Source organism: Myotis lucifugus, unplaced genomic scaffold, assembly GCF_000147115.1.
Source record: "Myotis lucifugus unplaced genomic scaffold, Myoluc2.0 scaffold_1347, whole genome shotgun sequence".
Taxonomy (NCBI): domain Eukaryota; kingdom Metazoa; phylum Chordata; class Mammalia; order Chiroptera; family Vespertilionidae; genus Myotis; species Myotis lucifugus.
Genome location: NW_005872395.1, coordinates 73,563 through 86,908, shown reverse-complemented (window position 1 = coordinate 86,908; position 13,346 = coordinate 73,563). Strand labels below are relative to the sequence as shown.

At 62.9% G+C, this 13,346-nt stretch overlaps 2 protein-coding genes across 2 annotated transcripts in view; one reads left to right on the top strand and one right to left on the bottom strand.

The window, feature by feature from the left end:
• Positions 1-956: 956 nt before the first annotated feature.
• Positions 957-11,380, top strand: NOC2L (NOC2 like nucleolar associated transcriptional repressor; the record flags this gene model as incomplete). The annotated part of the gene is made up of 17 exons (XM_023748384.1): positions 957-1,131; positions 1,222-1,344; positions 1,971-2,088; positions 2,174-2,264; positions 3,791-3,869; positions 4,004-4,114; positions 4,314-4,427; positions 5,070-5,258; positions 5,393-5,532; positions 6,318-6,429; positions 8,074-8,187; positions 8,499-8,600; positions 9,343-9,486; positions 9,566-9,679; positions 10,032-10,164; positions 10,487-10,603; positions 10,825-11,380. Coding segments are annotated over 17 exons (2,086 nt in total), but the record flags the coding sequence as incomplete, so codon positions are not given.
• SAMD11 (sterile alpha motif domain containing 11) overlaps positions 11,038-13,346 on the bottom strand; it is an 18,729-nt gene continuing 16,420 nt past the window's right edge. The window contains exons 9-13 of the mRNA XM_014449680.2: positions 13,148-13,337; positions 12,588-13,060; positions 12,269-12,393; positions 11,828-11,938; positions 11,038-11,745 (exon numbers count right to left, since the gene is read on the bottom strand). Of these exons, the coding sequence (XP_014305166.1) occupies positions 11,500-11,745; positions 11,828-11,938; positions 12,269-12,393; positions 12,588-13,060; positions 13,148-13,337 (1,145 nt within the window). The 3' untranslated portion in view covers positions 11,038-11,499. The remainder of the gene's footprint in view (positions 11,746-11,827; positions 11,939-12,268; positions 12,394-12,587; positions 13,061-13,147; positions 13,338-13,346) is intronic.

Below are 13,346 nucleotides of genomic sequence, written 5' to 3'. Positions count from 1 at the left end.
AACATTGAAGACCTGGGCACCAGGGTGCAGGCTATTCCAGGGCCGAGCATCAGCGTGTGACCGTGCGGACTGTGCCCCTGCCCCGCACCTCTGGGCCCTGTATATTCTTTCACCGGGTGCTTGACCGAGCGGCCGCCCGCTGCCTGGCCTGGTTGGGGCGGGCGCAGGCTGGTCCGGGAGGCCCCTCGGGCTGGGTGAGCAGGAAGGAAAGGCGGGAGCGTGCGGGCGGCTTGTGCCGAGCGGCGTGACAAGGTCGTGGGAAGAGGTGGTCATTAGCCAGAGACCCAGGGAGCAGGCGGCGCCGCCGGTCGGGGAGCCCGTCCTGGTGGTGCAGGCGGCAGGACAGCGGGTCCGAGCCGGGAGGGGCCTCCCGCGGAGGAGAGGGTGGACCTGAGAGGCGATGGAGGAGCCCTCCGTTAGGCGTCGCAGGGGTTGGTGCTGCGAGTGCAGGAATGGCACGTGACGGTGACAGCGAGAGTCACGGGGCTGCTGTCGGCGCAGGATGGGACCGGGAGGGACCCTTCTGGGGCCTGAGAGATGGTCTGGTTGGAGAGGAGGCGGGAGGGGTTTGGAAGACGTTGCTGGTGAGATCTGGGCCTGAGAGACAGGCAGGGCGACCTTCCGCCCCAGTGAGTGCCTGGAAAGGTCGAGTTGCCAACCACTGAGGTGAAGCAGGGGTGGGCAGAGCAAGTTTGGGGGACCCCGGGTTCGGCGTTGTGCACGTTGGGTTTGAAATGCACCTGCTGAAACGTAGAGAGAGGGGTGTGTGAGCGTGGACTTGGGGCCCAGGGCGATCTGAAAACCTACCCCCTGAAATCCCCGCCTCAGCTGTCGGTAGCTGCTGTGAGGGAGCAGGTTCGCCCCTTATCTTCCCAGAAGAGGCCAGCAAGCCTTACCCCCCACCCCACGGGCTCTGCCCACCCATCTGACTTGAGGACTGACCCCCACCTCCCCAGCCGACGGAAAGGCCGGGCATCTGAGCACAAGGACCAGCTTTCTCGGCTGAAGGACAAAGACCCCGAGTTCTACAAGTTCCTGCAGGAGAACGACCAGAGCCTGCTGAACTTCAGCGACTCGGACGGCTCTGAGGACGGAGAGGAGCCGCTGCACTCCCTGCCCGACACGCTGGAGGCGAGGGCGCGGACGGGGCTGGGTGGGGGCAGGGGGCACGCTCCTGGCCTCGACGTCCTGCTCGAGCCGGGCCCTCTGTGTCTGGTGCAGGAAGCCAGTGAAGAGGAAGGTGAGGAGGACGAGGATGGGGCCTCCAGAGGACCGAAGGGGAAGAAGAGGGATTCCACCCCGGTGACCCTGGCCATGGTCGAGAGATGGAAGCAGGCAGCGAAAGTGAGAAACGGCCGGACCCATCCCCCCCGGTCGGAGCCGGCCCTGACTCGGTTGAGTCACCTGGGACCATGCAGATGGGAGGCCCCCTCCTCCTAGCAGCCAGCTACCTGGCATCGCTCTTCCTTAGGCGAGGAGGCGCCAGGACTGCGTTCTCTCCTTCACTCACATCCTAGGGGCTCTGCCTGCTCCTTTGCTCTCGGTTCCTCTCTTGGGCTCCTTGCTCCCTCAAGTCTCTTGTGGGCAGGATATGGTCTCTGTGCCTTTGCCAGTTGGTTAAGCCAGGCCCCTTCTTCCGAGGGTCTGGCCGTGGTTTCTGTAGGGACAGGAAGGGGCGGAAAGGGAGCACTCCAGAAGCTGTGCACCGCTGGCCATCGCCCCGATCTGGGACCCTCAGCCCCGCCCCCGTGGTCCCTGAGCCAGGCTCCCCGCCGCCCAGGAGGATGCTGGACTCTGTCTTTTTATTCCTGGCACATGGAACACTGTCCCCACCTCTTGCCTTGTGTGAGAATGAGGGCGAGGGGTGCCATCTCTCCTAGGGCAGGTCTGGGAGCCGCTGGCCGCCTCTCCCTCTGTTCAGCACAGCTGATGGCTCCCTCAACCTTCTGGGTTCTGTTCCCCTTCAGCAGCACCTGACTCCAAAGCTGTTCCACGAGGTTGTGCAGGCGTTCCGAGCGGCTGTGGCTACCACCCAAGGAGACCCCGAGGGTGCTGAGGCCGTTAAATTCCAGGTCACAGACGGTGCTGGTGAGCTGGGCCAGGGGACCTGGGGTACAGGCTCTCTGTTCCGTCTGCTGTCCTGTGAGCGGCATCTGTGGTCCCCTCGTTGCAGTGTTCAATGCTCTGGTCACCTTCTGCATCAGGGACCTCCTTGGCGGCCTCCAGAAGCTGCTGTTTGGAAAAGCCCCAAAGGACAGCGGCAGGTGAGGGCGGGGTGTGGGGTGCTCAGGGCCCTGCAGGTGGGGAAAGCAGAGGTCTGGGACCTGGCCGTTCCCTCTGGGCCCCGCTGGCACAGAGGGATGTTGGAGACAGCAGGCTCTCTCTGGGCTCTGGGGAGAGGCTCAGCTCCCAGGGCCCGTTGGAGTGGCCCTGTCCTTTTTTCTTCCTGAGAAGGGAGATTCTCTGCCCAGAATTTCTCAGGGACCACAAACTACTTCCTTTTGTTCCCCATTTCCCCAGTCAGAATTCTTTCCCCCCCTCCCTCCCTCCTTCTCTCCCTCTGTTCTTCTCTTTCCTCTTTGGATGAACAGTCTTGTTCACTCTCTCGTTGCCCTTTGCCCTGCGGTTGCTGGGTGTGTCTCCTGGGGGGCCTGGTCGATGCTGGGTTTGAGAACCTTACCTTCCACGTTAGCGTTAGAGGTAGATCGAGCAGAAGAGCTGTATTCAGAGGAGGGAGGAGGGCAGCAGATGGGTAGAACGGGTTCCTTGGGGCAGGGAGGGCCACACAGCTCTTTCGAAGGAAGAAAGAAGTGTCCAGAGAGGCCCTCTGTCATCACCTGGGCCTGGTGGTGGTGATCAGGCTGGACTGATGGGTTGGGGCGGGTTGGGCCGAGTGGAGGCGCCCTGTCTGACCCGGGCAGGGTGGAGGGGCGGCAGTGAGTGCGGGCAGCAGGTGCGGTATTGGCGGTGCCTCCTGGGAAGGAGGCCACTGCACTGCCCTCGCTGGAGGAAGTGGCGGGCACTGCCTCCTGGGCAGAGTGAGCTGCCATGGTGCCCCTGGCCTTGGCCCCTTCATGTACTTCAGCAGGTGGTTTTTAAACATCTTTTTATTGATTTTTAGATGGAGAGGGAGAGAGAAACATTGATGACAGAGACTCGTCCATCAGCTGCCTCCCACATGTCCCTACTGGGGATGGAGCCCACAACTCAGCTCTTGGTCCATGGGATGACGTTCAACCCCCTGAGCCACACCGGCTGGGCCACACCCACTGAGCCACACCGGCTGGGCCGCTTCAGGGTTTTGTTTTTTAGAGAGAGTGGAAGAGAGGGGGAGAGACAGAGAGAAACATCGATTGGTTGCTTCCCGCATGCACCCTGCACCCCGACCGGGGCAGAGGATTGAGCCTGCAGCTGAGGTACATGCCCTTGACTAGAGGAATCGAACCCAGGACGCTTAAGTCCTCAGGTCGACGCTCTATCCACTGAGTAGACTGCCAGGGCGACTTTGCTTTTTTTAAAGCTTGTTTGGGCCACAGAATACCTGGTTGCAGTGGTGGTGGTTAGCGCCTGGGTTAAACCCCAGGGCCCTCCCTGCCTGTCACAGGTGTGTGCCTCTGGGAACCTGGGGAAGTGGCAGTCTGTCCCTCAGGCATTGGTCATGGCCACTCTTGGGAGGGTCTCCCCACAGGGCCCCGTGCCCTGTGTCTTGTGCACGGACAGAACGTGTGAGCTGGGGGGTGTCTAAGGTTTGGGTCTCACTCGGTGGGGTGGGGTGGGGTGGTCTCTGCAGGGTGCTGCAGCCATCCAGTAGCCCGCTGTGGGGGAAGCTCCGGCTGGACGTCAAGGCTTACCTGAGCTCAGTCATACAGGTGTGATGTCCGCGGGGATGGGGCGGGGAGTGGCGGGCTGCTGGGTCAGCAGGGCCTGGCCATGGGCAGTGGTCTGGTCCTTCTCTGTATCTCCATGTGGTGGGTTTGGCGGCGCTGACCTCCTGCTCCCTCAGCTAGTGGCCTGCGTGGCAGAGGCGACGGTGGCAGCGGCCCTCCTGCAGCACATCAGCAGCTCCGTGCCCTACTTCTTGACCTTCCCCAAGCAGTGCCGCATGCTGCTCAAGGTGGGCATTCCCCATTGGCGTGCTCGAGTGCATGTGGCTGCCCTCAAGCATGCCCCCCACACTGGGGTCTGTCTCGGGCAACACAGCTGGGCACGTGGGAGCAGGTTCTGAGCTGGGGCTGCTTCTCAGCCATGTCCACGGATGCCTCTGGCTGGACTTGGGGAGACCGGGGCCGGCGGTGACGTCTCGCTCGTTGCAGAGGATGGTGGTCCTGTGGAGCACGGGCGAGGAGACAGTCCGAGTGTTGGCCTTCCTGGTCCTCATCAGAGTCTGCCGGCACAAGAAAGACACCTTCCTGAGCCCCGTCCTGAAGGTAGTGTGGCCAGCGGCTCCCGCCCCTGCTGCCCCATCTGTGTCCATCGGGTCAGAGTTGAGAGCCTGAGCCTGAGGGCTGGCAGGCTGCCTTCGTGGTCAGCACCTCTCACGGACTGGCTCAAGGCAGATCCAGGTCCTTGTCACCTTTCCTCCCTGAGAAGGGGTGGTGACAATGATGGCATCCCCGCCTCCTCCCCCGCTTCCGTGGACTGCAGTACGCAGCTGTCCCCTCCGTGCACAAGGACAGCGGGTGTGGAGAGGGGCAGGGACCCTGGTGCCTGGCTCCAAACCAAGGGTGGCCTGCCTCGCATGGGGACCGTCCAGATCCCCTTGCATAGGCCTGGCAGCGGGGCTCCTCCCTCTCAGGCCCTCATGGTCCCTTTGCTGGCCCCCAAACTTGTTCCTGCTGGAGTTCACCCTCCCTTGGTACTGGGCCCGCCCTCTGACTGCAGGCTCGGTGCCCCAGGTTATGGGTGCACCCCTGTGGAAGCTGAGCAGCAGCAGGGGCCCCAGGGGAGGGTCTGCAGCAGACAGCCAGGCTGTGCTTCTGAGAGGCAGTAGCTCTGAGGGTCAGACCCAGGTGTCATGGTGGGGCCTCGGGGCCTGGGAGCTCAGGCAGCTGTGACTGGTCTTCTGGCAGCAAATGTACATCACCTACGTGAGGAACTGCAAGTTCACCTCCCCCAGCACCCTGCCCCTCATCAGCTTCATGCAGCGGACGCTGACTGAGCTGCTGGCGCTGGACACCAGCGTCGCCTACCAGCACGCCTTCCTGTACATCCGCCAGCTCGCCATCCACCTGCGGAACGCCATGACCATGCGCAAGAAGGTGTGTGGCCAGGCCGGGCTGGGGCAGGGTCCTTGTTGTGGGGTTGGGAGGGGCACAGCTTGCGGGGGCCTGTATGCATGGTGCGGAGGAGGGCTGGGCCCTGGGGACCCTGTTGACTTGGGGGCTCCCTGCAGGAGACACACCAGTCCGTGTACAACTGGCAGTTCATGCACTGCCTGCAGCTGTGGTGCCGCGTCCTCAGCACCATCTGCCCCAGCGACACCCTTCAGCCCTTGATCTACCCCCTCGCCCAGGTCGTGCTCGGCTGCATCAAGTGAGTCTGAGTGTGCGGGGACCCCGAGGCCTAGAGGGCAGGGCAGGGGCAGGGGCAGTACACAGAGGCTTCCTGCAAGGGTCCTCTTGCAGGTGGCCAGGCCTCTAGGGAGGGTCTGCGGTCTGTGACTCGGCGACACCCGTGGAAGGGCTGGGCTGGAGCTGTCTGTGGCCTGTACCCTGTGTGGGAGGACCCCACGCTCGGGCAGCTGGGCTTCTGGGTGGCTTGTGCCGTGAGCGCCTCCCTAGCATCTCTGTCCGAGGATGCAGCAGTGTGCATTCTGGGAGAGGGCCGTGTGCAGTTTGAAGGGGAGTGGGTTTATGTGCACGGGGTTCTTGGACAGAGCAAGTGGGGTCTGGTGTGTGCCATCCTGGGTGTGAATATTGGGCGGGGGTCTCAGCAGAGAATGGAGGAGCTGTGCATGGCCTGGTGGCTGTTGGCCAGGAGGGGGCAGCCCTGTCCTCCTGAAGGAGAGTTGAAAGCTGGGATGAAAGGCTTGAATGAATGATCCCTACAAACACATTAAAATGAAACAAAGTTAAACCTGGTTGGGTGTCCCCTCAGCCCCATAGCTGAGCACAGAGGCAAGTCCTGAGGGCCTGTGTCCTGCCCTGTTCTGTCAGGGATCCGGTGGGGCAGGTGTGGCCAGTGACCCTGAGAGGGTGATAGGTCCTTGCTGCGGTGGGGGCTCCATGGGAAGGGTCGGGCCAGTGCCAGGAGGGTGGGGCGGGCTTGTGGGATCCCTGGGGCTGGGCCTCGTCTCACTCCCATCCTCCTGCTCCTAGGCTGGTTCCTACCGCACGCTTCTACCCGCTGCGCATGCACTGTGTGCGCATCCTGACGCTGCTCTCCGAGGGCACCGGCACCTTCATCCCCGTGCTGCCCTTCATCCTTGAGGTGAGTGGGGAGGTGAGCGAGCGGGGCCCTCACCTGCAGAGCACAGGTGCTGCCAGGGCATCCCTGGTCCTGCCCAGGCTGGTGCATGTGTTCGTTGGCAAGAGCAGCAGTGAGGACGAGGAAGCGGCCTCGTGGGGTGGGCCTGAGGTGGCTGGTTTTAGGGCACAGACCTGGGTCAATCTGGGCATTTGCCCGACATGAGCGTGAGCCGGAGATCCAGGCTGGAAACCCAGGTCTGATTCCAAGGCTGCATCTGCCCTCTGCACATCCCCGAGCGTGTGCACGAGCGTGTGCATCTGTGTGTGCGTGCTCACGTAAGCTCAGTTGGGAAAGGCTGTGGTCCAAAACCCAGAAATCCACCAAAACCCAGAAATCCACTGGTGGTCAGGCCCAACCCAGGAAATACTCAGAAGTTCACACCCATCACCCACCAGACAGCTCAGAGCTGTGCCTCAGGAAGACAAAGGTCAGGTTTGTGTTGCCCTGGAGCAGGAGGGGGAGGGAGGAGGGAGGGAACCTCAGGAACCTCCTCCCTGAGGCAGGGACAGTGCAAGCTTCAGTGCAAGCTTCATGCTCATAGCCCCCCCCCCAGCAGCCCTGGTGTCCAGGCATGAAGCTCCCACTGCTGGCCAGCTCAGGGCACCTGTCTATCCTCTGCCTACTGTCTCCCTCAACTGATCTCTTTCCGCCTTCACTTTTGCACTGACCCCATCTGGGCTCGCCATAGCTACGTCCCGCACATCCCTCATCCATGGGTGCAGGCCTCTCCAGAGAAAACTGACCACAGAGGCGGAAGCCGAGCTCTCTGCCTCCGGGGAGCCCCAGCCCTTCCCTCCCTGGGTGGAAAAGGGTTAAGAGCAGCCTGTGTGGGAGATCAGACCACCTCCTTCCCCCAGGCTGAGCCAGGCTGGGGCAAGCACCCTGCCCTCCCGGGGACCACTTTGTTGTCCACACATCACGGCTGCTTCTCATCTGGAGCTGACCTGAGCTCGGCTCTGTGGAGTCTCTTATTGGGGGTGCCTTCCACAGTTGGGCTCTCCCAGCCTCGGCCCTCATGCCCCTCAGGAACTCATCCCGATCACCCCTGAGGCAGGGACAGAAAATTCACGCTCATAAAATGAACCCCCCCACCCCACCTCCCCAGCCCTGGTGTCCTGGGGAGGTGCCCAGCTGAGAGGCCAGGCACTCACTCTGTTCCTGGGCAGCCTTAGCCTCCTGACCGGGAGGGCTTCTCCCCGAGGCAGGGCCCGCACAGAGCAGCCTGCCCTCTGTAGACGCAGAGGCAGGGCTGCCAGCCCCCGTCTGAGACCTCATGCCCCTCGGTGTGTTGCTCCTGGGGATGCAGCCCTTGGGGACATGGTCGTGGGGGAGGCTGCTGTGGTCCTGGACTGAAGGACTCGTCTCCGGACGCGGGGCCTGGGCACGCCCGTTGGCCAGGGTCCCACTCTGGGACGGCGGGCTCCCTTGGGGGCCACCAGAGCTCTGGAAGGCAGAAGGCTCTTGGGCCAGGGGGTCTGTGGGGCTGCAGGGCTGGCACTGCCTCTGGCCACTTGTCCCTACTCTCACGGCGGGTCTTCAGGGCCCCGGGGGGCGGGGGTGCAGTGGTGTGAGCACTGCAGTCTGAGGAGGCTGTCGGTCCTGCAGGTTTTCCAGCAGGTTGACTTCAACAGGAAGCCAGGACGGATGAGTTCCAAGCCCATCAACTTCGCCGTGATCCTGAAGCTGTCTAAGGTCAACCTGCAGGAGAAGGCTTACCGGGTGAGGCCGGCCTCCAGGGAGGGGCTAGGGAGGGAGTGCCCGGGTGGGGTCACCGCAGGATGTCAGAGGACACTGCAGTCAGCATCCTGAGTGACCATGGAGGCAAGAGGAGTGTGAACAGGAGGGGCTTGCTGCCCTGTGGAGTTTCTGCATGGACTCTTGTCGGCCCCCAGGGTCAGGGAGCAGACACCCGTGGGCCCCAGCCCCATGAGCCTGAGTGAAGCTGTGGGTCCCCACCTCCTTCTCCCTGGAGAGGGAGCTGGCATTCAGCCTGTGAGGGAGGTGCCTGAGCTCTCCTCCTTGCTCCTCAGGATGGGCTGGTGGAGCAGCTGTACGACCTCACCCTCGAGTACCTGCACAGCCAGGCCCATAGCATCGCCTTCCCGGAACTGGCGCTGCCGGCCATCCTGCAGGTGAGTGCCCGCTGCCCGGCTCCCCTGCCCTGCCCAGACCCCTCTGACCTCCTGTGAGGCTGACTAGACTGTGTTTAATCGCCTCAGCCCTGTTGACACAAGGGCAGGAGACGGCAGCCTGTCTCAGCCACAGAGCCAGTGGTGGGAGCCTGGGCCCTGAGTCTGTCCTGGGGGAGTTGGGCCTGAGTGGGCTGGTCTCCTGCCTGCATGCCTCCCCTGTGGTCCTGAGTGTGGTGTGGAGGTAGGGCTAGGGGATAGGGGGGTGGGGGGGTGACTCTCATGGGAGGCCTTCGTTTTCAGCTGAGATGCTCCTGTTTCAGGGAGGCCTGTGCCTCCTGGGAGCGGTGCTGTCTGTCTGCATGGCCCTGGGGTGGGGTTGCCTCCACCCAGTGCACTGGCTCAGAGCCCATTGGGACTTGGGTTCGGGTGGGCAAGGCTCTATTTCTGGGCTTGAAGCCCCAGAGATCAGCACATTCTTTTGGGTAAAGAGCCAGGTGGTATTTAGGCTTTGCAGTCCTGTGGTTTCCGCAACTGCTTGATTCTCCTTCGAAGTAAAAAACCCACAAGTGTGTAAATGAAGGGACCAGGCCCTGGTTCTCAGGAGGCTCTGCCCCCACAGGCACTTGCCCCAGGGCTCCACGCCTCCCCCCTCTACCCCTCTGGGCACATGTAGGGGGTGGGCCCTTGGCTGCATGCAGAGCAGCCCTGTGTGGAGCTGGCCGAGCCCCTCTTCCTTCTGCAGCTGAAGTCCTTCCTCCGAGAGTGCAAGGTAGCCAACTACTGCCGGCAGGTGCGCCAGCTGCTGGAGAAGGTGCAGGAGAACGCAGACCACATCTGCAGCCTCCGCCAGAGGGCCCCCTTCGGTGTGGCCAACCGGCAGGCCGTGGTCAGTGGGGAGGCACCGTGTGTGGCTGGGGCTTGGGGTTTTGCCCAGGATGGGACGTGACCCCAGCCTTTCCCCACAGGATGACTGGGAGAAGCAGGCCCGAGAGGAGGGGACTCCGCTCACCAAGTACTACAGCCAGTGGCGGAAACTGAGGGACCGGGAGATCCAGCTGGAAATCAGCGGCAAAGAGCGGGTACGGGCCGGGAGGCTGTCGGAGCCTGGGCACGCCCGGCCGGATTGTTCGGAGACGAGGACCTAGCACCCTGGCTATGACTTTAAGACAGGAAGGGGGTGGGGCTGCCCTGAAGGATGCGACTGTGACCTGGATGGCACTTAAAGGCCAGTGGGTGGCTGGGGCCTCCTCCTCCACCTGGCGGGTGGCTGTCCAGGAATCCTTCCCAGGGATGCTCACTAGGTGTTTGTGTGGGGAAAGAAAAACAGGACACTGGGTCTAGGAGAAGCCGTCTAGGAATGAGGGTTCTTGCTGGTGGCACCCAGGGCTCCCTGCACACCCCCACCTGCTGCTCTTGTTTTGGGCCTTCCAGCTGGAAGACCTGAACTTCCCCGAGATAAAGCGGCGGAAGCTGGGGGACAGAAAGGATGAGGACAGGGTGGAATTCAAGGACCTCTTTGACCTGGACAGTGATGACGACGATGCTGCAGACTTCTCAGAGAGAGGTGGGCCTGTGTGGCTCAGCTTGAACTCCCAGGGGTTGGGCAACAGGCCTGGTGGAGGGGTGCCTGCTCCCACCTCAGCTCCTGTTTGTGGGGGCCACTCTGCCCTTCCCCACCACTTTGCTTTCTTTGATTTGAGGTGGGCCTCCTGGAATTGGAACATGTGTCCCTAGGCCTTGTCCCTCTCCCCACTACTCTCCAGGGCAGTTCTGAATCTTTTCCACTTGCCCAAGGGGAGGGTTGGTGCAGGGCTGTGAGCCTAGCTACCCACCCCTTGTGCATCTGCTGTGGGCCCCTCCCATGGGCTCTTTGCCTTGGCCCCCAGTTACACCTAGGTCTCCGGGAGCTCAGCAGGGGGTAGAGGACGACGACCAGGATGACGACGACGAGGATGAAGACGAGGATGGCAGCAGTAGTGGCCAAGAAGGTAGCAACTCAGACGGTGAGTGGTTCCTGGGTCAGGGTGCTGTGCCCTTTGAGCTCGTGCCCAAGGCTCCTTCCTGGGGATGTAGGGCCAGCTGCTCTGTTCCTGCTAGCTCTGGCAGCCAGCAGTAGCGGCACCGATAAATTAATTAGTGCTGTGATTAATTAGTGATGAGTAACCCCCAGGCTGGCTTCTTTCTGATAAAGCAGAATTTATGTAGCCTCGGTGTCTCCCTGCAGATGGAGGCTCAGATGCAGAGTCAGGGCTGGCCCCCCGGGAGCTGTGGCGACTGCTTGCCCAGGGGCCGGAGGATGAACTGGAAGACCTACAACTCTCTGAGGAGGACTGAGGGCCACCATCCTGGTCTGCCTGCAGTGCCCCATCTCACCAGCAGTTCAGCCTTGGGCCTGAGGCCTTGGGGTCAGTGCCCATACCCCAGGAAGGACAGTAGATGGCGGACAGGGCTTTATTTTTACAACATAAAAGACCAGGAAGTACCAAGCACTGTGCTGATCACTGGAGTGGCAGCCTTGGTGACTGACACCTGCATTGTGGAGCCAGCCCACTGCTGCACCCAAGGGTGCTGGGCGCCCATGAGGGAAGCTGAGCTCTCACCTGATGTCAGGACGCTGAAATCTCACCGCAGTCCCAGTTCCCGAGGGAGCCAGGGGCCGGCCTGGCCAGCGAACCGCTTGTCTTTGGTTTGTCTGCAGCCCCCAGGTTGGATCCCAGGCCTGTGCGCCAGGCTCTGTGTCACCCCCAGAAGTCTTTGAAAACACATTCCTTTCCTCTTAAGTCACATGTTTTCTTTTTAAAAGTTCTTTGTGTTTTTGCTCCCAAAACCAGAGGAAAAGCAGCTGTGGGGAGGGGCCTTTGCATTGCAGTGGCTGGCACTGAAGGGTGGGCTCCACAACTCAGCACAGAGGCTGGGAGGGGTCTGAAGGCCCCGGGAGCAGAGCCATGGTCCCGTTCTCTTGCTTGGGGGAGGCTTGGCCGGCAGTGGGAAGTCCCCCCACAAAGGGTGAGGGGGCCGTGGCTGGGGACGGGGGCTGCTCCCCTGAGGTGAGTGCCCGCTCAGGGGCCCGCAGTGCTGGTGGCTGCAGTGGCAATGCCACCGGAAAGCTGGCCACGTAGAAGACTCGGCCCAGGCGCTTGGCCACCTGTGGAGAGAGCCTGGGTTGGGGGTCTGCAACCTCGGCACTGTCCCTCCAGGACGGGGGACCACCGCCCACTGGCACGCACCTGCGCCCGGATCTTGAGAGCAGGCCCCAGCTTTAGCCCCATGGTGGTCAGGAGGTGCTCCTCCGTCAGCAGGGGCAGGGTCTCCCCATCTATCCCCTGTTCTCTGAAGACCTGGTGGGGTGGGTGCCTGTCAGGGCCTGAGTGGGAGCTGCTTGCTCACCCTTCAGGGTCCCTCAGCCAGGCCAAGGCTGCCAGGTCGGGGTGGGGGGGGTGGAGGGCTCAAGGCTTTGGAAAACGGAGCCAAGAGGAGCTGTTTGTGCAGTTTGTAGGGAAAATATTCATGTGAAAGAAAACTTGGACATATGTCCGTGTGGAGGGCACAGCACTGCAGGTTGGGACGGGAGCATGCGCCGTGCCCCCCACACCCTTTGAGGAGAATGGGGGTGAGGAGAGGCACTGGGGACAGGAGCTCAGGACCATCTTGGGCAGGTGCCCCCTCACCCGTGTGTATTCTCCACAGCCCGACAGGCCCCCCACGAAGCTGCAGACATCGTCCACTGTCCACTTGCTGATGTCCTCAGGGGTGGTGGCCGCCTCCCCATCACTGAAGAGTCCCCCGATAGCGCCTGGTTGGGAGGGGGTGTTACTAGGACTGTGGCTGCCTCTTTCCCAGGTTCCCACCCATCTGCTGGCCTCTGCCCTTGTCCAGATCCATGACTAAAAGGGCCTTTTCTCCCCTTGGACTTCCTAAGGAGACGTGGGGGGATGGGTCTCCTCCCCCCCACCCTCTGTTGAGGGGTCTAGAGCAGGGAGTGCCCACCTGTGTGGAAGTAGGGGCTGACGCAGGGCACGCTCAAGGGCAGGGAGGGGGGCAGCAGGGATCCTGAGAGAAGTCCCTTCCGCTCAGAGCTGGCCCCTCCACCTGGGGTGAGGCCCCGGCCCCCAACAGCCAGCATCTCGGGGTCCTCTCCGTCTGAGTCCTTGGGGGGCTCATCCTCAGAGCCATCCTGTACCCAGAGCTCAGCCCCGGTGGTCTTGGGCTCACTGGGCCGGGCTGAGGCCGGGCTGACGCTCCCCTTCCGAGGGGTTCGGCGGGTGGGCTCCCGCGGCGGGGTGGGGGAGCCGGGGGGTCCCTGTGGGGGCAGCGCCAGCCTGGGCGCGGAGCTGGGTCTCAGCACCAGCAGGGCCTCCGCGCCGTCCGGCGGGGGCAGCGCAGCTTCTGGCGTCAGCAGCTGCGGACGGTGCGCGCCCTCCAGCTCCTTCTGCCGCAGCAGCTCGGCCGACATCTCCAACCTGGGTCAGGGGGTGCGGGGGCCGGGGTCAGGGGTCAGGATCCAGCGAGACGGAGCCACCTTCTGCCCTGCCGGCCCCGCCACCTACCGCGCCAGGTTCTGCTTCCGCAGGAGCTCCTGCTGCCGGGCGAGCAGCTCCGCCTGGGCCGGGGGCAAGAAGCCGAAGCCTGGGGAAGGGGACAGTCCACGAAGCGAGTGGTCCAGTGCCCCCCAACCGCCCGCCCCCGCCCCCGCCTGCCCCAGGGGTGGGCTGGGTCCTAGGGGAACAGTCGCGGACGCTGGTGGGG